General features: G+C 41.9%; 1 protein-coding gene across 1 annotated transcript in view; it reads right to left on the bottom strand.

Annotated features, from left to right (window-relative positions):
* The window catches only part of syngap1b (synaptic Ras GTPase activating protein 1b), a 90493-nt gene extending 64595 nt beyond the window's left edge, over window positions 1-25898 (bottom strand). The window contains exons 1-2 of the mRNA XM_076106848.1: window positions 25866-25898; window positions 12173-12278 (exon numbers count right to left, since the gene is read on the bottom strand). Coding sequence (XP_075962963.1) covers window positions 12173-12278; window positions 25866-25883 — 124 coding nt within the window. The 5' untranslated portion in view covers window positions 25884-25898. The remainder of the gene's footprint in view (window positions 1-12172; window positions 12279-25865) is intronic.
* Window positions 25899-26132: the final 234 nt, after the last annotated feature.

Here is a 26132-nt window from a genome sequence, read left to right as displayed (position 1 = left end):
GTAACAAACGGGCAAAAGAGATGGCACTTAAGACAAGACTCAATCTAACACTTGGCAGACGCTTATTCCACTCTCATCCCCAAACTGTCCACGTTAATATCTACAGTGACACCATCTATAGAGTGTCTTTCTGTCACAGAGCTGACACTGACGTCTCCATTCACTAACCCTCTAAAACAAGCGTTACCGGAGCTGCTGTCGTCACGCTGATCACCTTGGCCTGGCCATTATTCTACCGCTTCCTCAATTCTATTTTTACTACTTTTGTCAAGGCGGATGTATTGCCAACTCGCCCGCAGCTCTGTCAAGGTTACTGCACCTTGGTTTTTCTTTGTGCTTCTCTACATCTACTTTATTGTACCAACACGGCGCTAACATTGCAGCTTTTTATCAAGCTATTCATGATTCACACCTGGGTGGCTGATGCATCACTGGGAGCTGGCAGGAAGCTAATGGTTAGAAAAGAGCTTTGGGCTTGTATACAGAGGGTTGCTGGTTTGTATGAAGCCAGGCATATGTAATATAAAGCTACATTTTTAAACCATCTTTTCTTGATGAGTCCACGGTGCTCTTGTTCATGCGGGACCACATTGATCAACTGACCGCAGCAAAGGGGAGACACACCACATCGAAGTCTAACAAAAGAAGCTTAGTGTAGTCAAATTTAACCAAATCAAGACAAATTAAAGGGTTAACTTAAAGTAACTATGAGGATCGTTTAACTGGTTATGAAACCAAATACTGATGCCCTACACAAGCAAACAAGATCATCAGCGAAATGATTGCCTTTTTTCTACATAATTATCTTTAGTGCTTGTCATCGATGCCACCGGGTCGGAATCAGCTCAAAATCAGACAAAAATAATGAAGGTTTCCTAGAAACTCCCTCAGCTCAGACTTCAGCAGCCACCAGACCACCATGGACAGACCCGGTTTCTCTGCCACCTTCAACCTGCAGCGGCTCCTCCTCCAGGGACAGAGTTTTGTCCCTCAGCTCCGCCGGTCCCCGCTGAGTGCCAACACCGACACCACGCTGCTGGAGGCCCAGGCCGTACTGCTTGGCCCGCCGGAGAGAAGGAAGGCACGGGAGAACCAGAACCAGGACTGCGTGGGGCAGACCGTCAGACCATGCTGCAGTGAAATGAGGTTTTCTAAAGGGACTCTGTTGCTCGGAAACAATATCGCTTTTGTCCACCGGGACCACCAAAATCGACACAAAATGGAAGTTCCTCGTAGTAGCTTTAATTAACATATGGGGTGTGGACATCAGTAAAGTCAATGGTGTGTGAGTGAACGATGTGGATGTGGTAACATGGCTAAAGCAAACGGGAGAGCTGCAGCAGCCACAGAGAGGGCTGCCAGCTTCATCCAGTCTTAAATAACCTTCATAAAATGATATGTGTTGGATTCAGCTTATGATGAGGAACATTAAAGAGATATTCTGATTGAAAATGTAGAACACACGTTGACAGCACTTGCCATGCAGAATGTAACTGTAGAACGAATGGCTTCTAATATTGGTAATACGCAGACTGGAGTGATATACAAGCGTCAGTGTACACATTTCAGACCTTTTCACATACTCGATGTGAGAACCACTAAAATATCTCTCTCATAATAAGCTAACATGCACTCTAGGTTTGAATGTGTGGAAAAGCCAGAAAGTGTGGGTAAAAAGTAGGGCAGCGAATGAGACACGCTCCCACCTGCAGCTGCTTTTGAGATGAGCCTGAACACAACACTTCAGCCCAAAACTCTACCTGAAGAGCTGTGAAGTGCCCAATAGTAAAAGACTGGTTGTTCTGGGAATGGGCCAGGTGTGAATGTGTGTTACCCCCCTGTGAAGCAGGTTGTCACTGAGCACATGCACTCTGCTAAAAACTGAAGAAGAAGAACACTGCAGTGAGAAAATGACTGCCATCTTGTCTGGAGGTGATACTGGTGAGTGTTTGATGCTGACTAGTTAGAGTTCCTCAGGGAAGTTTAAACGTATTAACCAGCTGTATGAAGCCGTTTATTGCCCAGAGGAATGTGCGCCAACGTGCCAGCTCTCCGTAATGCCACCCCGGGGGAAATAGTCAAATGAGGTGATGGGGTTTGATGTGGCTTATGTGCAGGTATGATCGTCTGTCTGTCTGTATCTGGTTTGATGAATGTCTGACTGCGAGAGGACATTAAGGGCCCTGTCTCACACCCGGCGCAGCGCAACTGTCATTGCTAGTTTCAGATCGACGGCGTTGTCATTTTCACATTTTATAGTATAGCAAATATACTTAAGCTCATGTGAAACCCGCTGCGTGTTGGTCTTAAAATGAGGTGTGGTCAGGCACGTTGTTGGCACATTGCTATCTTGAGTCAGCAGAAAGAGATTGCCTTAGACCCGGTTTTTGTTGGTCGATATGGCTGTTTTCCTGCTGTTTAAAGGGCACATTATTCAGACAGTAAGATGTATCTATTTAGGTTCACAACACACATACACTCTGCTAGTTACACACACAGGGACACGCAGCAGCGCTTTGCTCCTCTCCAGTTAAATAGGTTATCGGTGCATTTGCTCATATGCAGTCAAATGGAGTTGTTGATGGGAGAGAGGATTGGGAGACGGTGGAGGCAGAGGGTTCGCTGCTCCCGTAGATGATCTCCATCTCCCCGGTAGAAAACCACTCGCTTCTCCAATTTGCCAAACTGCAGGCGGCAGCTGGCTTTTAAAGGCGATGGGAGATGACTCTATGATTGGTTTAATGCATGTTTCGTCTAAAACACACCTTTGATTAATTTAGAGACGTGTCCTAAATGCACTTGCTCCATTCACTATAGATCATGTACTATAGATCGTTTAAAAAGTGCCCTATAAGACATTTTTGATGCCAACTGGAAATATGCAGAATAAACCTGCAGAATAAAAATAGGAATAGTCTGTCTCCATCAACATCTGGATATTAAATTTCCTGGCAAATTCTGGTGTATTACACTTGGATCTTATTTTCAGACTTTTGGCCGTCCTTTTTATCAGTTATGATGAAATTGTACTCACCAAAGTAACTCCTGAGATCTGGGAACATTGCAAGTGTGACAGGGCAATAAAACACGAGCAGACAGCTCGTAAACATGCAGTTTAGCCAGATTTCAGACTCATTTGAAGGAGAAACTGAAAGTGAACATACCCAAAATGTCTGTAATAATTCCTAATTGCGCAAGAAATCTGTCTAACTTTCTGTGGCTGTCTAGCAAACACTCTATCGCAGCAGGTGGTGTTAGCTGGTAGCTTATTTGCTATTCCATTAGTAAAGCTATTAGCATTTTCCTTTTATTTAATTATGTGGACAATTTCTTTTTTTCACCAAATCATAAATTCTGTGTTTTCTCATTCCCCTTGGCAACTGCCACACTACCCCGTGGGTTACAAGCACACCTGGTGGAGAATCACCGGTGTAGATCGTCACTATTTCATTGATTGTCGAGCTTGCATATCAATGACATACTGCGAAGATCAATGAGCGAAGCCCTGCAATGAAACTGTCAGCATTTCTCAGCGCGATCAAGACACATTCCTGGAACAAAGACTAATGAATGCAGATACTATATATGATACTATATAGATATATGGATACTTTACACTCATGGTGTATTGCAGCCTGAACATATCAAACACTTTAGTGAAGACAAGTTGACTGGTTTGAAATCCTCTGTTTCAAACACCTTGAAGAGAAGTAGCTTTCGGTGAGTGACCCTTTTACAGAGGCTTTAAATCCTCTCATCGCTGCATGGCAGGTAGAAGCAGTCCCCATGGACGAGAGAGCCGGCAGGATGCTCTGAGTGTGTGTGTGTGTGTGTGTGTAAGCTGACTACCGCACCTGAAGCTGACTAAGAACCGTGGTGTTGGAGAGCTAAAAACCCTCGTATGTGCCGAGCTGGTGGCCAGCTGTCACTCAAACCGAGGCCGGGCTTGCTGGCTTTCTCTCACTATTTTTCTCTCTATGCATGTTGTTAAGGTTTGATGATATGGCTGTCCATTATATCACACTAGCCCACGGGGTGTATCACTCAGAAAGACATTTCATGTTACATAAGCATTCCATTTACATATCGTTTTGCATAAAAATATGAATGCATGGTGGTGTTAAGATTGTGATATTATCTCAAAATGCCAGCTGTGAGCAAACACATTGAAGAAGGAAGTGAAGGAGATCTGATTGTCAGCCAGGTGCTGGCAAGGTTCAGTCTTCTTCTTCAGCTGTTCTCTAATAATGTCAGAGAAACGATGATGATATCGCTCCATCTGACTGACTGTAACCACCCACCCGAACACCGGAGGAGGACTGATATCTCCGGTCCACTCGTCTCTCTTGTCTCAACTCACAAGGACCTTGGATGTATCCCCCAAGTATGACGTCAAGGCTCTGTGTAACATCCGCTTATATTAAAATATTAGACTAGATTATATTATATTATTATATTTGGTGCGAGTGGGTCTTCGTGCTGTGTGGCGAAATGAGCTGCCTGAATTAGCACCCAACATGCTGTGAAAATTTTAAATCATAATTGCCAGAGCAGCCTTTATAATTCTCGACCAGGAAAGAGGAAAAATAAAACATTCGGAAACAAACAAAAAACACAACCTCAAATCATCGAGATGCCGATTTTTACAGGACTGATATTATCACATGACCTCTGTGTTTGGCGATAATATGGTAGGTAATTTGCAGTGGAATTTACATTATTGACAAATAATGGAAATGGCAGCCTCACAATTAACATCAGAAACAACCTCCGCAATTACTAGAGGTCCCCAGGTAATACTCGTCCCATGCAATTAGGGCTTAAGACAGATACTTCAAAACCACCAATGTTAACCTCATGGTGGCACTAGAGGAAAAGTCAGGGGATTGACAAAGTTATAAGGATTCATCCTCTGTGGACCATGACCATCTGTACAAAATGTCCACCCATCCAACTTGTTGAGAAAGATCAATCTGGACTAAATCGTTGGACCGAGCAACAAACTAACATTTCCATCCAGCATATTGATCAGCGTGGTCTCAGCTCATTGGGGCATTTTGAATGAAACAAAAGTCAGAGCAAGTCAACGATACATTAGTGTTTTTTATAATGACTCAAGTCAAGTTACACCAAGCCTTCAAATTGGTTTAAGCCTGGTTATATACTTCCAATTTGGGGGTAAATTCCAACAACTTCCAAGAAATTAGGGCGTGGCTAGCTTGTGATTGGCAGGCGGCTACCAGAGCCTTATATGGCGTATCTACCGTGGCGCCACTCCTCGGCAGTCCAAATATGGTCACTTCCATTCACTGGATGCAAAAAACACCAAAATGGTGATGGACAAATTACTCGAGGCTTCAAAACCGTAGTCCACAAACCAATGGGTGACGTCACAACGACCACGTCCACTTCTTCTATACAGTCTTTTTTTCTACATATATAGGAAACAGAAAAGTGTAATCTTTGGATAAGCCGAGCATGCTATCGTGTTCAATGTCTATTCTCGTGGTTAACTACCTAAGAGGAACGTTTGCCTTAAAACAAGGACACTAAAATAATTTAGAGAAATCATTCATTTAAGTCTTCCTGAGATGACGGATTGGAATGACTCAAATGAAAATTTGGGGGTAAACTCCAACAACTACCATGATGCAACTCTCTAAAATATTCAGTACATATAAAGCAGTTCAGCAAAGTGCAACATTACTCAGACCGTATATATCGACAGCGCATACGCAGCTTGGTGAAGTGCAGCACTCGTTTTCAGGGGGCCTCTGGGTCCATGTCCATCAAAAGCCAAACACAAGAGTGTAGCAAATCATTTGTATTCATTCACAGTTCCAAAGGCAAGACAGGCAGATGATTCAGCAAATCCCTCCAAACACAAGGTTTCATGGGGCCAGATTTTTCACTTTCCCCTGGGAGTGAATCACAAGGTTTATAAACCGTCACCCTGCACAGTAACACTGCTACTCCAGCTCACATCATACAGCACAGTAAAACATTCAACACTAAAAGGGCAGCAACATATCTTTCAAAATGTCCCTTTGTGGCTTTGCCTGGACCTACTTAATAAATTAATCATTTTTTTGGGGGGGGGATTGTTCAAAATCAGAATATGTAATTACTACACTTACAGCCTGACAGCTTCCCAGCCTTCACTAATGACCCTTAAAATCCTCGGCAGCGGGCTCAGTTGACAGCTAGCTTGTGCTGATGGAACAAGAAAGGATCTGTAGAAGTTGGTTATTTTATTTTACTGCACATTAAGATCACAGACTTAAAGGTCAACCGGAGCAAAGCGCTCCAAATCAATGCTGAGTCTACAGAAATACAGTGGTGAATTCAGAGTCAGAATGCAGCACCGTGTCTTCTGTCAAGTTTGCGTAGAGCTGGTGCATCGACAGATGGGACACAGGATGAGTAGCACTTAGAGTTTCATGCCTGCTTTGATATTTCACTCATTTCTTTCCGTATCAAGGTTGTCATTTTCAGATATTTTGTATTTTCTGCCCGTAAGTAAAACCTCGAAAGAAGCAACACAAGATGAAGGGCTTGTTTCTTCCACACAAACACAAGTATACCTTTAAAGTGATACTGCAGCAATGCTTAAACGTATCAAACATTCACCTATAGGCTAGCAAGTTTGTAAAGTTTGTATTTTCCTTTTACAATTCCAGTGAAGACAAGTTTATCCCAGAGGGGGAAAAAACGTGCAAAACATCCATAAATAAACCCAGCTGTGCAAAATTCTCAAACCAGCAAATAGTTATTGGCTGCTATAGTAATACTCAGAATTTTGAGCCTTTAAAAAATACAAACAAGCCAGAGATTTTCTCCCGCTTTATATCAGAATAATAGTTTGTGGAGCCAGACCTTTCTTTAGCGCCGACACAGCGCTGTGGAGAAACGTCTGGCTATGCGAGACCAATTTTGGCAAAACAATGATGAGATTTGAGATGCAAGACAGTGAAGCAAGAAAATAATGTCTCCACTCGCAAGGCTGTCATTGGTATGTATGTTTAAATAATAAAATACAGGTTATCCTGTGCTGATGGAGCAGAATACTCATTAGAATATACCTCTTCAACAAACTAAAATCAAGAGCTCATAATCTCATATTAGGGTGCATAGTCTTTTTCTGTTTCTGTTTCTCCTTCTCGTAGATGCGACAGCTCGTAAGGCAGCCACCACGAGTTACAACAGTCCCATAAACTGTGGCACAACGAGTGCATCTGTCCACCGTGGATGTCTCAGTATACGGGACAGTCGCGTATCAAGGCAGCTAATGAAGCGAGCAATCACGTATGTTGCTTTTTGACTGAAAGTATTCTCTTTGTGCGTGTTGTAATAACTCGATTTACAACATGTAGACATTTTTGACATTGTGTAAAAACAAAGATTTAACTTAATTCGACATATTGCAGAGTCCTAGGTCAGACCCATTTCTACCAGGCGGCAACCTTTGGTTATGAAAAGTAAAGCCAATGTGGAAGTGCCCTAAACTTGTCTAATTACTTGTCTTTTATGTCTACATGTATTCAAGCAAACAGAAAATGTAAATCTATCGGGTGGTGCATTTTTTCTTGTTAACTACCTAAGAGGAACGTTTGCCTTAAAACAAGGACACTAAATTTATTCAGAGAAATCATCTATATTCTTTTGTTTAAGTCTTCCTGAGTTGACAGATCGGAGTGACTCATGATGCTCGTCTAATGTGCCGTGTCTTTTCTGATATTAATTTACTGTGTCTTTGTTGAGTGGGTGAGGGGAGTGGGATGGTGTCAGGACTGTGGAGCAGGGAGGAAACGGGTTAAAGGCTGTGCGGTGGGACAGAATAGAAAGTGCAGGATGGGGAGAATGACAGTATAGGGTTAGGAGGAGGTTCAAAATCTAGTATCAACGCCGATGCTGTATTATTTATATCTAAATCTTGAATAAATTCTAAGAGCAGACACTGAAAAGAAAGATGCCCAGAATGCAGCATCGGTGCTGAAATACACTGTTCAAACGTTGTATGAAGGTCACACATTGTTAAGGAACGACTGCTTGGCTGAGCCTGCTTTATCACAATAGTCTGCTAAGCTGAGATGGCTGAAGGAAGAAGTGAGATCTACAAGGACGAACTGAGGAGAAGTCTCGTATGTTTAAACCACTGTTGCTGAAAAACTGTTCAGCCAACGTTAACAACCAATCAACTTGTTGTTTGGGGGGGGGGGGGTTTCTCCCTGGGGGGGGGGGGGGGGAGGGGGGTTTCTCCCTGCGGCTAAGTCATTCAGATAATAAGGTTCCTCTGATAACAGAGCAGACTTAGATGAAGTCAATTTACAATTTTAACACAAAACATTAAAGGCCAAATTTATTAATGGGGATTATCACATTGCTTTCTGGAGAGGTTAATGAGGGAGAGAGGGAGAGAATACACATGCTTTACTTTTGATTGCCCACTGTGCATCTCACTACAACAACTGTTGTTGACATATGAAGGACTGTTCATCTCATAATGCAATGGAAGTTAGGAATGTGTCCTCACCGCACATCAGGCTGTGCAGATACATTACCGATAGAGGAGAGATGGAACAGGTGAACAGGGTAAACATTTTAACCAATAGGTATCGGCAGACAATTATTTTTTTGTATTACAAGTTGTCTGAAATCGTATGTTTAACAATGCAAATGAGCATTACCTTGTTTCATGTTGTTGCCATATCAGAGTCAAAGGTTTTTACAGAGAGAATTTTTGATGCCTCTTTGTAACAATCCATAAATCAGAAAAATACTGTCAACAGCCATAAACAAATCAATTTCCATCATGTTTTTAGGAATAAAATGTTCTATAAGTCAGGCTATGAATGATATATGAACAACCCCCCCCCAGTAAAAACCTTCAGAATACAGATAGGAATGAAAGTGGAAAGTTTGGTATGTGTGAGTACTACTGAAGTGGAGAGTATGAAATAAAAAAAGAGCGAAAACAGTCTCTAAATACATGGATTGTAAAATTGGACTCAGGTTAATAGGTTAGAAATAGTAACTAATAGATATCAACATGAAACCTAGTTTCTCCTAGAAAGTAGTATTAAATATGCAAATGAGGCATTATCTTATGCTACATTTTGGAGAAATCTGCAGATGCAAATAGACAAAGTAGTAAAATAAAAACCCAAATGTGTATTTTAGATGTTTTCTTTCCAATAAAATAGCCCAAAATCTCAAGATTGACCAGTGCCTGTAGTTTCTCACCTTAAGGGAAACGAGAGAGTATTACTGTCATCTTTTATGACAATATCTATTGAACTGCTAAATATTCTGCGGAGTATAGCTTTGTTAAACCAAATTTGGGGGTTCATTGCCATAAACTGTGCTTACATTGTGTAGTCATGCTAAAGATATACGTAAATATCAGCCAATTCATCATTATCAGAATAATATTAAAGATATTATCAGCCTCAGAAATCCAGCATCAGTTGGACTCTAATCTCCATACAATGAAGTCCATTTTATACCTGAACTGAAGCTCAATCAGAAACTTAATGTAACATCTCATTTTGTCATTTAGTCATAAGTGCAGTAATCCTATATATATACAATATGTAATAATGCAGTCGATTTATAATGAATTTCATTCTTAGTTGTCTGCAACAAAACATAAAACCAACACAAGAGGAAGAACTATTTTGTTGTCTAATTAGGAAAAATCATTTTCCTCTGTCACGATCATGAAAAGTTAATTAAGCCTCATATTTGCATAAAATGCTTATGCTGCACTGTAATTATCCAGCAAAATGAATGTCGTCATTATGTGTTAATTACCTCTTCAAATTGAAATCTTTTATGGAACCTTAAAGGTACAGAAAAAGTGAAAGCAAGACAAAAATGAATGCGTGTGCTTATGTGCTGATGTGTTACGACGCAGGAGTGAACAAAACCTATTGATGCACTATGCGTTTGACTAATCGCATATCGAATGTGGAGCCCGATATCTTGTCACTACATCAGGCATCCAGCTGGGATTGTTGTCAAATGTCTCCATTCATCAATATCTTGTGAAAAACGCAGGCTTTTACCCCTCTGATGAATAATGAATCAAGGCTGATGTATTAATGTTGTCACAAACACATGGATGTTTGGCAGCTGCAGCAGCTGCGGTTTAATCTTCTCACCAAACATGGACACATTGTGAACGGACAGAATTTGAATCCATTGATGATAGCAAGGTCATGTCTTTCAATTTTGTGAAAGACACGACTCACTCCTCATTTTGGAAACGAATTAATGGTCCCTAATGTTTCCAAAATGTGTTCAATGGAAGCTGAATTGAATTACCTTCATCGCTTGACCTCTGTATTGTTTGGGTCCTGGTTTCCCCCTTGAACTGTGCTCCTGTGTTGCTCAGTCGGGAGAGCATGGCTTTAATACTAATTGTTGACACTGACATTATCAAGGGTTCATTTCAAAATAAAAGCCAACCATGATGGAAATGTACGGAATTTTCTTTTTTGTATGATTGTATGATGCTTTTTTGTGCAAGCCCCTCCTGTATATCGCACCACTGCCGAGGTGACGGCCAACATGCCGCTCTCACAGAGGTGGTAGGAGAGAGTGGTCATAAAATATGCTGCTGCTATTGCAAAGGATAGTGAACGATCGTGCGTGCAGCTTCCCCCTTAGATGTGCTGAGGGGGACACGGCACTGGACCCGAACACTGACACAAGCCATAGAGATATTTATTAATTAAAGATGCACTTCGACATTTTGGGAAATACACTTCTCTGCTTTCTTGCCAGAGTTAGATGAGAAGACTAATATCACTCTCGTGTCTGTACGGTAAATATGCACCCATACCGCCAGCTTACTGCAGGTTAGCTTAGCTTAGCACGAAGTTATGTGCAGTCATTTCCACTGGAAACAACTACGTGTCCAATGCACATTTTGGGTTTTTGTACAATTAAACAAGCGAGATATAAAGTGTTAGCGTTTTAGAGGTGCTGAACCTTCGTCAGCTCAACATTATGTGTCAGGGAATTCTATAAAATAGGTCATGTGGCTCCCTGTAGACCTAATGACACCCTCCATTTACTTTTTTGTTGATCTCATAATTACTAATTGCCTGTGGCGCATTAATCTCTTTTTGGCCTAGTGACCACAGATGGTCCACAATGGTGTCAGTGCATTATGGCCTGTAGCGTAGCATGCTAATACGTGAATATATTTACGATGCTTGGGCATCATGAACTGGCATTGCTATGTCAGCATATGTCACAGCGTGGAGGGACCATGTCAACTGATGTGTCAGTGCTTGACTGCTTCGAGGTCAGAGAGTCACTCATAGGAAAACTGAGGGAAATATTTATCCAGTTGAATCAGCACAACTGTTGAGGTGGCAGCAACGGCAGATTCATAGACGGAGGGGGGACGTCGCAAGGGAAGCCCTTAAAATAGCTGAGTGAGACGGAGAGAGGTGGAGGAAGAGGGAGAAACTGAGCGGGACATTTGTAGACGGGCCCGGAGAGACCGAGACAGACAAAACAAACAGAGACAGGCAGCTATCAGAGGGTCAGCTTCACAGAGATATGAAAGCAGAGAGGAGAACGAGAAAGAAGAGTGAGAAAATAAAACTTCTGTATAGATTGAGAAAAGAAATAAAGAGACAGAGAGCTCAAAAGATATGCATGATCATCAAGGTATCAATACATGCACTTCATTTCAAAGCAAGATAACTGATAAATCACCCAACCTAAGAACATCGAGGCAAAATCTGGTGGAAAGAAAACAGCTGTCTTCAGCCGCGATCAGATGGGATGCTTTCATCTCCGCTCAGAGGCAGAGTGCTGCTGTGAGTGCTGCTCGTCACACAGAGAGTAACGGCTCAAAGGATGCAAGGATCTTTACATCATTGCCGTTGCTATGCAACTATCCTGTTATCATAAGCAGGCTAACTTAAAGTAACACAGGTGATAATGGTTTTTTTCTTAAAAACCAGAATGGACAAGAATGAAGAGAAGTTGAGAGCAAAACTATTTCCATAAAGTCAGTCACATACTTCATGCTGGCATGTTCAAAAGTTTAATATCATTTGATTTTTTTAAAAGGGAGAGAAGAAAGAAAATAGCACTTTGTTGGACCTTGACTAAGACCGTGATTAGAATATTTAAAGGTTTGTGTGCTCACCCATCTCGGGATGGTGCCTCCCCTCAACAGGAACGCTGACTGTCCGCCGCAGTAGCTTGTTCCTGTGAGACTCGGAGCGCCTCTCGCGCATCAGCAAAGGGTGTACCTGCACGGAGAGATCACAAGGTCAGTACACAAGCACACACTGCTGAAGTACTGAATATGAACACACACAAGTGAAACTGAACACTACTTGTCCTCCTCTTTGTCTTTGAAAAATACTGATGACTAATAGTTGTAAGAACAGCTGTGGACTAAATTAATCTTTCAGCATTTCATGGTCAGAAAACAGAGTAAATAGACGGAAATTATTCAAATGGCTGATAACAAACAGATGCTAAAGAGATGTACAATAGGTGCCAGCGAGGAAGCCAAAATAACGAATGAACTGATAAACTCACCTCTTCAAGAAGGCCTACCCTGAGCCTTCCACTTAGCACTTACTTAGCATTTATTATATTCATACTAGTTTGTTGCACTTATTGTATTCGCATTAGTTTGTTGCACTTATTGTATTCGTTTGTTTCTGCACTGTACTTTCGCTCTGGTTTATGCTCTTAGATGCTTGTTTGAAAAAAGGAGATGCACTTATGACTTCTGGTGACTAGTAGTTCTCTTGAAAACCTATGTTGAATACACTTATTGTAAGTCACTTTGGATAAAAGCGTCTGCTAAATGACTGTAATGTAATGTAATGTATAAACCTTTGATTAAAGCAACTGTCAACAGCAACCAAGTAGATGAAATTCAAGAAATATATCCAAAGTTAAATCAGTCTGATCCTGTTCTTTAAAGTCGTAACGCATCATTCAACAAAAGTAAAAGCAAGAAGGGCTGGTCTGGTAAGAGAGAAAGCTGGAATTCAAAATCCACCACAGCAGTTCGTTGTATGATACATTATGTCTGATCTGAAGGAACTGAAAATCAAAAGAAAAAAGAAAAGAAAATATATACGTATATCGAAAAATAAAACCACATTTCACAGCTCTGCTACATTTGGCCCCACAGTCCCTGAATTCATAAAAGTGAGACTTGAGGGAAAATAAATGGGAGAATGTGCCACACTAATCAGAAACACTGGTCCTGTTGAAACACAGTTACACTCAGAAAATATACAGCATATAGTGTAAAGTACAGAGCCATAAATCTTGACTGAACACCAAAGCTAGTGCTTTGGTGGCACTGGGCCCCAGAACACCGAGAAACAAATACAAATAAAAAATGACTGCAGAAATCCATGGTGATGTTTCCTTTCAAAATAGCACACTTCGATGTGATTGATTGGTGAAAGCTGGTGTATTAGACCGCATTAGTTTTAGCTATATGTAGCATAGTATACTGAGTGCACTTAGTGACCACTCTATTAAGTACACTTGTAAAATCGAATGCAATCCAACAGAGCAGCACAGCCAAAAATTCTACCTTAATAAAAAAAAGAGGTATTACTTCAACTATAGGTTTATAATTGAGCTTGTAGCGTGCAGGGGTGTTGAACTGGACTTCATTAAATTGAGAAGCGTTTCTAATGTTTTGCACACCGCATTTAAAAACATTGGCGAACGATATTAGAAATACATTTCAATATAGTGCAACATCACCACAAACTACAAGCTCAGCAACGATCATATATCGGAAAGTTTTAACAAAAAAACGAATCATTACAAGCTTCGTAAATGTACAACTTGTGACAGAGCTGCTGCACTGGATTCCATTAGATTGCATACATGTACCTAATAAAGTGGCCAGGGAGTGTATTATTACTTAGCTAATGCTTTTAGCTCTGTTTTTGTCTCCACCAACTCTTGAGTAAAATATTACAGATGCACCAATACTGATACTAATATCGGATATCAGTTCAATACTGACTCAAATTGCTTGACCGGGAATCTGTTACCATTATTTAAATTAGTAACAATCCAGTCCATTTATGTATATTCATTTGTCACATTTTGTGTTACAAAGTTAGGAAAGCCAAAAAAAATAAATATTATAGCAGCTTTAACAAATGCAGATTAATGTATTTATAGTGATTGTTTCAAACATATAGCTTCAGTCCTTTAGAAATGAACTGCAGCCACTGTCCTCTATGTGTACCTTACTGACATAAGTGAAGGAGTCTGTTGAAATGATAGCAGCCTCGTTTGTGTTCTGATACCATACTGCTGTGCCACCGAGTGTGTCCCATCGAGACTGGCGTCTAACAGAAGCGCAACATCGGGACATAAAAGAGCTGGTGTGAACACAGACAGGCAGTGTTAGAAGATGGGGCTAACTGCAGAGAGCAGCGCAGGATAGTGCAGCCTGGGGGGCTTTGGGAGCGATGCCAACAACAGTGAAGGACACTGGCAGGTCACACTGAGCCATAATGTCCCACAAGACAGCCGAGGGGCTCTGTTAGGATGCAAACAGGCTGGAGGAGTGGAGGTTTATTTCGGTGTGAGGGTGCCTGCATCTTACTACTTTTTTTTGTTTTTAACGTCCAGATGTGTGTCCAATAAAGTGAGAGGGGGCACATGAAAATTGAATGCAGACGCTGCTCCACTTCAAGTTACTAATCACATCGGACACGTGAACACACCACCACACGCGTAATCTAGTCAGACCGACAAAGCAGATGATGCTTCACAACTCGGCATCGGGATCCCGTTCATACCCGTCTCTATATCAAACTTAATCACAGACACGCACCATAAATCAACTGCAGACATGATTACTCTCCACTTTGCTGTTTGTGAAACCCAAGTGCACAAAACGACTTTGTAATGCAGTGCTATCTCGGAACCAGCATATTGCTTGTTGTGATGTGATCACAGTACAAACGGCTTGATGAAAAATATATTAAGCAGCAGCCATTCTTTATGAGTCCAGTGAGAGAATGCACAGAGCGTGTATGTTGAGTTTTCCTTTTGTTGGGGGCAATTACACTGGGAGAGGTTTTGTCATTTATCAAGTTATTTTATCTGTGTCCTCTACTTTGATCTTGAATTAAATATCTACGACTGATTACTATAACATTTTGCTTCAAAAATTCATTGTATACAGAAGAAGAATCAAAAGGGCTTTGCAGATCTTCTAACGTTTCATGCAGTGCCACCAGCAGGTCAACATTTCCATTGGGCTAACACTCGAGTTCATGATAGGACACATGATATATCAACATTAGCATAGCATGCTATCATTGTAAATGTTGGCAAGCTAGCATAGTAGCATAGCATGTTGACGTGACGATGTCCTCAGCATCTCTTGCCTCTGACTGCTACAGAGGGCAACATGTGTGACGTTAACGTGCAGATTTCAGATTAGAAGAGCCAATGACTGAGAATATCCTCATACCACCGTGACATTATTGGACGAGGAAAAAACCTAAAAAGACACCCATCTATATTCAAGTCTTCTTAATGCATTTGGCTTCAATTTAAATTCAAGTCTTGTCAGTGCGCCAAGCTTTTCTCTAAACCTCTTTTAATTCTCTCTGCCAGATTAATGTAAGAAACACCAGCGGAGAGTGGCCGAGCTCTCTGTTAGACTAATTGAATATGCTTTAGTGCCAATGAGTAACAGTAAACCTGAATTAACCTCACTATCAACCAGCTCTTCATTGATCGGGAACGCATATAAAGCCACAGAGGCATACTGCTACCATGTTGCTTTATGGTGTTTCTAAATATACGTATTAAGCAAAGTGGTTTCATAATGCCTGACTGAGCAATGTGCCAGCTCTGCTTCAATGGGCTCTCCGGGTTTATTTGTGCCTCCTTGTGCCCTTGATCTTCTGGCTTGGGCTGCTCCGTCTTGAAGGACATCCCTATTCCTAAAATGCACAAGAGGAACGAGGAGGCTTGCATGAGGAGCTATAAGCCACGATGTATCTTTTGCAGAAGTCATTCTGGCACGCGTGATGTATAAAAGAGCCGTGACACGCAGCTGGAATATGCAAACTATCACGGGTGCAGGACTTTCGGCCCTTCAACGTTTGTGTAGCGCCTCGTAAGTCACAATTCTAACCCGCATTCCTTATGTCAGGTGAACACTGTTATCTCTGTCAGCACTGCTGCCATTCTTTGCACTGTTTAGTGCTGTTGGCACCGTTAGCTTCTAGCCACCGGCTCAGTCGCCATCATGTTGAGAGCCGTGCGGAGGCAATCCCTCAATCATAGATATGCACTGAATTTAGAATTTAGCACCTTTAACGTATCCAGTCGATGTTGGTTAAGCTTCTGTATTCTCTCTCCCCCCTCTGACCAAAGGTGTAATGTGTTCAATGCCTTCACTGCGCAATGAGAAATCATTAGCATTGTGACATTCAGTGGCATATTCATGGCATTACAATGCCATTATAATTAGGAATGGAGATTATCCCATGGCTAGACACTGTAGTGAGTGTGACAATGCTTATGATTATTGTTGCATTGAGGGCATTGAACACATTAAACCTTTGGTCAGGGGGAGGGACACTAAGGAAGCTTTTTGGATTCATTGACAGGATGCGTCAAAGTCTCCTGGCGCCAATAAGGGAACAGACCTCACATTTTCTGTATTTTTTTTCCTTATCTCTGTATAGGCTTTCCTGTTTTATCATCTCATGTTATTTTGTGTTATTATTTTTAATTCTGATCATATGATTGTCTCCCATTGGTTGCTGCTACTACATAGGTGAGGCCACACCCATTTGGTCCTACAGTGGTTGAAACACGTTGGCTTTTTAATCTTTCTTTCCTCTTTGTTACTTGTGTATTGGAGTGCCTGAATTGCCTTCCTGTTTATAATGCTTCTCTCTGTCCAGATTTTCAGCTGTTGCCATGGAATCCGGAAGAGACAAACGGGCTGCGTTTACTTTTATCTACAGTATGAGTTGTGAGAAGGTTACAAAAAATACATGTTTGATAAGAGGAGGGACAGGTTTGTGTCTTTTCCGTACCGATCAAGCCCTCAAAATCTTTATCCTTATGCACTGGACTCCAAATAAAATGGTGCATACATGGAGTGTATAAGCTGTACACTATAATAGCTAAAAGTATCTGATATCCATTACTCTTAAAAAGTGAAATTATTGACAGGCCATCTAGATGTCAACACCACCCAACACAAGGAGTTAAATATGGTAATTTTCCTAAATCACATCTACTTGAACAAGTACAAGCCCACTCATCTTCCCCCCCTGCTGCTGCCATGCCCAGTGCAATTCATCAGAGACAACTTGACACAGGGAGTCAGCATGCCGTCCTTCCCCCACCCTCACACATCAGCCCACAAATAAGCACCCCACATCTGCTTCCAGTGGGGGGTGAAAACACCTGGAGGCCGTTTTTACGCTGCGTGTGGCAGGCTTTGAGTCGTCAGATGTCACGGGGTCTGCAGCTGACATAACACCGGCGCTGGGGTTGCCGTGAGTGGGCACACGGAGCTGGCAGGCCTGCACTCAGCCCCCACAGAGAGGCAGCATTAGGCTGGCACTCTGACTTTTTTTTGGCAATTCAGATGGCGCACTTACACCACCTCACACACAGATATAAAAGGAGCAATTTAATTTAGAACTCAGTGTAATTTTTACCTGTTCCGAATGGCCGATCTTGTCAAAGCCCTCTGTGACAGAGAGGGGTGAGATGCCCCAGGTCAAACATTGCGTGAAGTGTTTGTGAAGAACGCTATCGCTATCAGAAAGTTTGAGAAATTGTCGGATCGTGTTACTGCACCGGGGCTCTCTCATTACATTTAACCTATTGTAACACATATGTGCCTCACTGATTTAGTTCCTGTCTCTTATCTGGTGCTTATCAAACAAGAGTCTCTCAATTTTCTAACTGAGGTAAACTGTAGATGATTGGCTACACCCTAAAAAGTACATTACATCCATAGAAATAGAATAATGAGATATAAAATAGACGTAGATCGGACATTCCCATTCTACTTAGCATAGAGAGCCAGAGTAAATGACAAAAACGTAACAACTTAATGCTTCTTTCACAAACTCTTGTTACAGCGTAGGAACGCACATTGCTATCGCCAGGTGAGTGAACACTTTTCTGTTACCAGTTATTTAACCAGTTAGTTATGTAACCAGTTATTACTAGTAATTTCTGTAACCAGTGCAGCAGTAAATCTTGGTGGAAGAACCAAGCTAGTTAGCTAACTAGCATACAGCCGGCTAGTTAGTTAGGTAGCTTTGGCTAATGCCGCCACCATGAATGAGTCAGAGTGTATCTGCGGCTGGACATTTCATTTAAGGTGCTGCTTGGGCACTGTTGACTTTAGTAGTGCAGCAATCAATTGAATACAATTGGAACTGTAAACTGTACGCCTGATGGACTCAAGCATCCATGACGACTTTTGTAATGGGCAGGGCTGAAATCGACCCATTTCTGATTCAAATTGAACAATCTGAAAATTAAAAATGTACATGCTTGTTAGATATCAGTCAGAAGCTAACGACTGTGCCTCGTTGTACGTGACAGAAGCCGCTCCACGCGTGGACGGTAGAGAATAGATTGTGCGATGGTGGTATTAAACAAGGGAGGCAGGGAGGAAGAGGAAGAGACGGTGGTAGAGGAAGGAAGGGAGAGGAAAGGAAGGGAAGGGAAGGGAGTGCCATTGATCTGAAGAGGGAGGCTGTTTTTGTTCAGCTTGGCAGGTTGAGTTGAGCGATGCTGCAGGCTGGCTTGCCCATATGTCACTACTGCTTCCTCAGGCCCAGCTGTGAGGAGCAGGGGAATATGGTGGGATGTTGTGTATGAGTACGTGTGTTTGTGTGTGTGAAAGAAAGTACAAGTCTGTGTGAGAAGGAAAGAGAAGCGAGGGAGCGTCTACTGTATGTGTCTGCAATACTGAAAGAAATATTGTGTGTGTGTGCGAAAACAGTGCAATCCATTATTTCTTAACGGGGCAGTAATCAAACACTGCTGACTGTCTAACTCTGGCTCAAACACAAAAACACACATTCACAAACACACACACAAGCAGGTAATAACAAAAATTTGCCCAAACACCTGCACAAATACAAAAATAAATTTCACCTCAGCATGCACACACACACACACACACACACACACACGAGAGAAGTGAGAGAAGTGATATATATCTCGGCTTTGCTACGGTTGTACCAACTGAAGGCTTTTAATGAATGAGACCATCAAATAAACACTAAGAATGTAAATGTTAGTAGAGTTGGTTTATTACGCTTTCTTGTGAATACTAAGTGCATAGGAAAAGTTCAAACCACCCATAAGTGTCCACACACCACAGAGACAGATCTGGCCAAAAACAATCCCTCTTAATAAAACTGATGAATGATGGAGGATTGCTTTTAAGGTCATGGAGATCTGGCAGTGTCTCCCGGTAAGTTGGCAGGAGACAAATTAGGCCAAGTTTTCCTCTTTGTCCAGCTGCCTCCAAGGTATTGGAGAAAAGAAACTGTACACTATCCACAGGGATAGGCGAATTAATCAAAACGCTGAGATAAAGGCCATTTAAACCCTTGTATGTACAAGATGACCTTTTGAAAAAGGTTTTATTCCTGAGTGAGTGACGACTTTTACTAAATTGGAATGTAATAGTTACTCAAATATCAAGACTTTTTTTAATGTTAACATCGCCTCAGGGGTTCAGGTCAGCCATCTTACTAAAACAATCAACCTTTCTCTTCCCTTCTGAGACTCACTGCCCACCTACATTCATCACATAATTAATCCCTCCAACTCCCACACGGTAGCCACCTGAACGTGTTCCTCAGGGCCACGAGCAAACACACCATCCACCTCTGAGCCGCTCTTCATGCACTCTGACAACAGTATAGCTACAGGCCGAAGCCACCGAGGCGCTGCGGCTTGTTTGCACACCGGCTCATGCGCTAATGCTTTCAAATTCAGTATCAAAGCTGCGAATGGGACCTCCAACATGCAAAGGAAGGCTTTTTTTTTTACCAAGGACGGCAATGTACTCAACGATTCCATTTATTCTAAATTGTTACAGCAATACATCCACTTGTCAGTGTGTTATAGCGTGGATATTCCCCAGCTCTTTCTAACATTTTGCAAAGAAGGCTTGTGCCCCCCCCCCCCCCCCCCCCCCGTTAGGTTTTTTCTTGCGTAACACTGGCACAGTTGGGGTTAGCTCAGCCCGGACACATGACTTGAGGGACAGGGCGCTGGTGCGTGGCGGTGGTATATGGAACTCTGTCACCTTAGATTAATGTGAGACGAGAGGAGGAGGAGGAGGAGGAGGAGGAGGAGGAGGAGGAGGAAGAGGAGGACAGGATGGCAGGCAGACATCGCTGCCAGCCCTCTCACTCCCCCTACAGGACAGAAAGAGGCAGAGCAGCCGGCAGAGAGATTCAGCAGTGACGAAAATGGGAGTGAATTTTCTCAGATCAAGATCTCAGATAATATTTTAAAAGTCAAAGAAATGGCAGGTCCAGAAAATGTGTTTATTTACTTATTCACAAAATCCCCCGCATTTTTCCAACCCAGAAGTGACCCAATTAGTGAGGTGGTTCATAACCAGCCTGCTTCATTAACGCATTCCACATTCCTAAAACTACTATGTCTTTAAATGTGTTAGACGTCAAAATGATTGAAATATGATGATGTCATTATCACATTAGATGTCCAAAGTCAAAGTAATATCAATTATAAATCTACACTATGAATCTATTAGTTTAAAATTATCAGGAATCAGTGCATTGCTGCTCACACACACACACACACACACACACACTACCGCTGCAACTCACAATTATTTTTCCGTAATCACTTAATATGCAAAGTAATTTCTCAATTATAAGGGGATCGTCTATAACTTGTCATAAAATAGTAAATAATACATATTACAGTTTCATAAAGCCCAAGTTGACATCTTCAAATGACTTGTTTTGACCAACAGCCCAAAGCTGTTCAGTTTACTATCACACGAGACGCGAAGTAGGAGATGCTCACAAGTGAGGAGCTGAAGAAAAGGAAAGCAAAGTGTTTCAGTTCCACTCACAACTTCTCTTCCTTCTTTCTGCTGCAGCCACAACACATACTGCTTAAACACATAAGGCCAAAGAGTATTGAACACTAAACGTAACTGTGAAAGTGTTGAACTGCATCCATTTTGTACAAAAAAATATTCTTCTTCTAATCCTAATATGTGATCACACAGACATAGTAACACTAAGCAACGTGTTCTGCTGCTTTCGGCTGCATGCTCGCTTGTTTTCTAAGTGGCACATTTCCATATTTTCTTTTCTTGCCTCGACTGCATTGGAAAGAATGTTCTGCCAATCACACACAGTACAGAAGCTCAAGAGAGATAGTATAGAAGTCACGTCCACTTCTGAGTGCTGAATGACAAGAAGAAAAGAAACTAGCGGGAGAGGGCACTGTAATTATAGGGGTTTTCAATCAGCATTTTTGTAATTTCACAGGCGTTCTGTTTTTACTTTCAAGGGTATTTTGCCCCCAGATGTACAGTGTCAAAACGTGCCACTCAGACAACACGTCATGTCAGCGCATCTATTATCCTTCACAATTAAAATGAGCCATGTCAGCGAGGGTGTAATCCCATTCTAGCCTCAAGAAGTGCCTCCACTCCATCACTAGTGAAACAGTTCAATGAACCGAACACACCGAGAGCTTTCCATAGTGACACATTTCAGACACATCAGAGGAGTCTTGTTCCCCGAAGCGACACCTCGGTTCTTCGGGAGGACGCCTCTCCTGCCTCTTCCTGATGGCCACCATTCATAAAACAAAACAAAAAACAGCTAGTGAATGGAGCTGTGAGGAGCACAGAGACAGGTGGCTTGTGGGAGAGCCAAGGACTCCTGCCAGTCACCCCAGAGAGAGGGAAGAAGGGGGGGGGGTGAGGGCAGAAAAAGTAAGAGAGATGGAAGGCAGGGTGAGATAGACGGAGAGGAAGTGTGGTAGCAATGAATATGGAGACAGAAGGAGGCAGGGAGGGAGAGATTGGGCGGAGTAGGGAGGGGAGAGAGAGGAGATGGAACAGATGGATTAGATTAAAAAGAGGAGAGAGATGGGAGGCAACAGAGAGAGAGAGAGAGAGAGAGAGAAAGAGAGAGAGAGAGAGAGAGAGAGAGAGAGAGAGAGAGAGAGAGAGAGGGTAAAGTAAAGGATCGATGGAGGGCAGGATTGAGCCCAAGGGTGAGGCAGAGATACAAAGAGCTAGAGCAAAGGACCGGACCGGTGATGTTGACCTCACCGTCAATATAAGCAAACAGAAAATCAAAGGGGTGAAAGGCTGATATCAAAATGTGCAAGAAGCAGCAGCACCGATGGGGGGAATAAAGAACAAGGTCCCTCTGCTGATTCTCCATATCTCCACTGTGAAAACGTACAGTGTGATTGCTTTTTTTTGCCGAGCCACTGAAGCCATCTAAAACAAAAATGGAAATAAATTGTGTGTGTGTGCGAAAGAGAAAAGAAGAGAGAGAGAGAGAGAGAGAGAGAGAGAGAGAGAGAGACCCGCTCTGCATGAGGTGAGTGACAGGCATGAATATTTAACGCCTTTCGCCGTCGCCGAGGTGACGGCTATCAGTACGTCAGTCCTGCCTCCGATCCATTCACAGCTGCTGCCTTATTGGCACAATTAGACAGAGATAGGGCTCTGATTAATTGAACTGGGCTCTGCATTCAATCCCTCCGGAGCGGGCACAGGTCTCTTATCGGGATCACAGCGCGCTCTCTGTCTCTGAGTGATGATAAGTTGAAATGCTATCGGCAGCCGTGCACACACACGCTGCGGTGAAGTCGCCACCCGTGCACTTTGACCGGCCACATGAAGATGCACCACTTTGTGGACTCACTTTGCATAGATGAACATAGGAATTTGCCTCAGTGAAAAACCATACGTACTGTATAATAAACTGAGTACATATAAATACATCAAATAGTGAGGCGGAGAACTTTATAATACAATAAAAGTAAGATGAAATATTTCCAAATGCCCAGACATGCAGCCATCCCTTTGTATTTCTATAAAGCGCCGCAGTTTAGGACTTTAAAGCAAATTAGAAACCTGTAATATATCAGCGTTTGGTCTAATAACAGACCTGCTGACCTTTTGGCCTTTGGCTTTTACATTGTTCTGGTCCATTTATGGTGGTGTTATAAATCAGCAGTCTTGCCTTAAACTGTGTAATTCCGTGTGCAGAACTAATTTTGTTGCAAAGCAGAGGTAGAAAAGTTGAGGAACAGTACCCTCTCCTGGCCTAGAGAGCAAGATGAGATTTTACTCACAAGTGGTGCACTTATCTGTGTTCGGTACATCCATGCACGAACTTGGGAGCAAAAACAGTCGAGTTAATCAACACTAACATACTGCCGTGCCCATTTCAAGTCATCTGAAAATCAACTGGGGAAAACACAGAATAAAAATAACTGAGAGGGAGCTCTCTCTCTCTCGTTTCCTTAACAAGTATATTGTGCCAGTTTAACTGCAGTAGATCACGAATTCACCGTGAAGCTCTCTGAATGTGCTACGTGAATGTGTTAAAACAACTGAAAAACAAAACTCCTGCTAAACCATTCCCCTGATGCTTGCAGGCTGAAAAAGAACACCGCTTTCATTCAAATATATCCAGCTACATGTAAGCCAAGCTTCAACCAGCACTTCAATGTTCTGTCTGATAAAAAGTTATATTTATAGAAAACTATGAATGGAAAACTTGAACCTGAAGAACTTTGAACCTGCTTTCCATAATGTTTTTTACTCAAGGAGTGACCGGCACATGTGTTTGGGACTATTTTCAGCTGCGGATTGATACACATTGGGTGCTCTTGTGAGCACCGGGAAGACTTGATTCAAAATCAATTACAGCGCCAATGCTGGTTATGAAGTACTATGTAAGCCATTGCAACAGTTTGGCTCATCAATGTATTTTTAATAGTTTTTGGACAACATTGTAAGTCAATTGTTCAGAGGAATCATATCATAACAGCCCGTTGGCAAGATTCATTGTTGCTTTTTGTGTTTCTAGATTTGCTGACAACAGGAAAACTGAAGAATATCACCAGCATTCTCCTTTAAAGCATAGCTGATGTACTTTGCATTAATAAGTCTACACCGCCTTCGGGTGTTATTGATATTAATTCCTAAATCTTAAATATTCTGTACATTCTGTTAAATCACGCTATAAGTTTTAATCCTACTTTTTCAACGACAAGAACCTGCAACTTTTTTGCTCGCATTTCTGACATGCCAGAAATCCATCAGATCGCCAATGAGCCTGATCGTTGATCGTTCAATCGATGTGACCCTCCTCAGACTGCAGGACAAACGACATCTGATCTGGCAGACATTCAGCCTAACTTAGTGACCAATTTGCCATCGCGTCAAAATAATTCCATGGTACTGACAGAAACCTACGACTAATCACTCAAGAAAATGTAAGAAACTAACTGACACAGAAAGTACGGAGATCGGGCAGGTTGGGGAAGTGAACGCTGAAAACAGTCCCTTTCAACTTTTCATTCAACTCACAGACTTGTAAAAGACGGATAAATCCCTTTTTTCTTCAAGGTGACTCGTTAAACAGTTATGATTCACTTACACACCACAATGCAGAGGATTGCCAAAAGTTTCCAACCAGAAGAATTAACATCTGCCCTTGAAAGTGAACCCCCAAAAGCAAACCTGAGGCGACAAGTCTCTGGTATAAACTCTGGATATATTCTCTCTCCGACCTCCTTTTGAACACATATTGGCTGTAAAGTACGCTGTACGGTCTTTTAACGAGCACAAAGACTGTGTGAAACTTTCTTATAACAGGCCGTGCTCAAATCACTGTGAACCTGTTTTAACCCAAAAGACACGAGGAAGCGATTAGTAAAATATTCATTGTATTGATCAAGAAAGGATCGTTTTTATATCGTTTTACTTTGAGTAAGATAACATTATTACAGAATCTCAATCCAGTGTCAGATCTTTGTAAATTGTTCTTTGCTAATAAAACATACAGAAGAGATACAGTAACATATGAATTGAAGCTGCAATAATCAATATTTCTATATGAACGACAATGTATTTCCCTCATTAGTTGATGGAGACCAAAACAGAGCTAAAAGGAGAGTGAATATTGGACTTAAATAAGCAAATATATAAGGTGATAATATGACAATGTCATGTTTACAGCTTGTTGTATTGCCCACATGTGAAAAAAACAACAATTAATGCAGTTTTAAGTCATTTTATAGACTCAAACTTAACTGTTTACTAGGAACCCAACCCTGTATAATGATTTATAATGTGTTTATAAAGTGTTTTAGCTGTAACACATTCAATTACTCCTGTAATATGGGATTTTAATGTTCCATAATTAATTATATTAATTGGCGTGTGTATGTTTACAGCATATGATGAGTTAGAGGGTAATCATGGAAGAGTAGAATATTTCTGATACATTTTACATTTGCTTTGACACATTTTTACAATAAAGTTTGTTAAATCTTTCATTTTTGCGGGAGAATTTAGGAACTCACAACTTATTGTGATAAAATGTGCTCGATGTCAAAATAAATGAAATATACTGATATATACTTCTTTTTACATGAGAGTGGTACGTCCTCTATCAGTGTAAAGGCTGAAAAATAAGTTATTTTTATTTCCCACATGATAAAGATCTCCCCTGAAGTGTTTCAATTTCAACTATCGTAAAACCAGTTTCAGTATCAGTGTATTCCTGGTGTGTGGAGTGCAATACCTCCTCCTGGTCCAACATGTAGATCGGATTTCCGGTGTTCACGCGGAGATGGGGGTTCCTCTGGTCCTGGGGTGGACGCTCGTGTGAGGGACGCTCGTAGATGGGGCGCTCGTGTGAGGGAAGCTTGAAGGAGGGACGGTCGAAGGAAGGACGGTCGAAGGAAGGACGGTTGAAGGAGGGACGGTCGAAGGAAGGGCGGTCGAAGGAAGGAGGGCGGTCGAAGGAAGGACGGCTGAAGGGGGGACGGTCGTAGGTGGGATGGTCGCA

Source organism: Anarhichas minor, unplaced genomic scaffold, assembly GCF_050575085.1.
Source record: "Anarhichas minor isolate MPS153535 unplaced genomic scaffold, ASM5057508v1 ptg000035l, whole genome shotgun sequence".
In the NCBI taxonomy this organism is placed as follows: Eukaryota; Metazoa; Chordata; class Actinopteri; order Perciformes; family Anarhichadidae; genus Anarhichas; species Anarhichas minor.
This window is presented reverse-complemented; position numbering and strand designations above follow the sequence as displayed.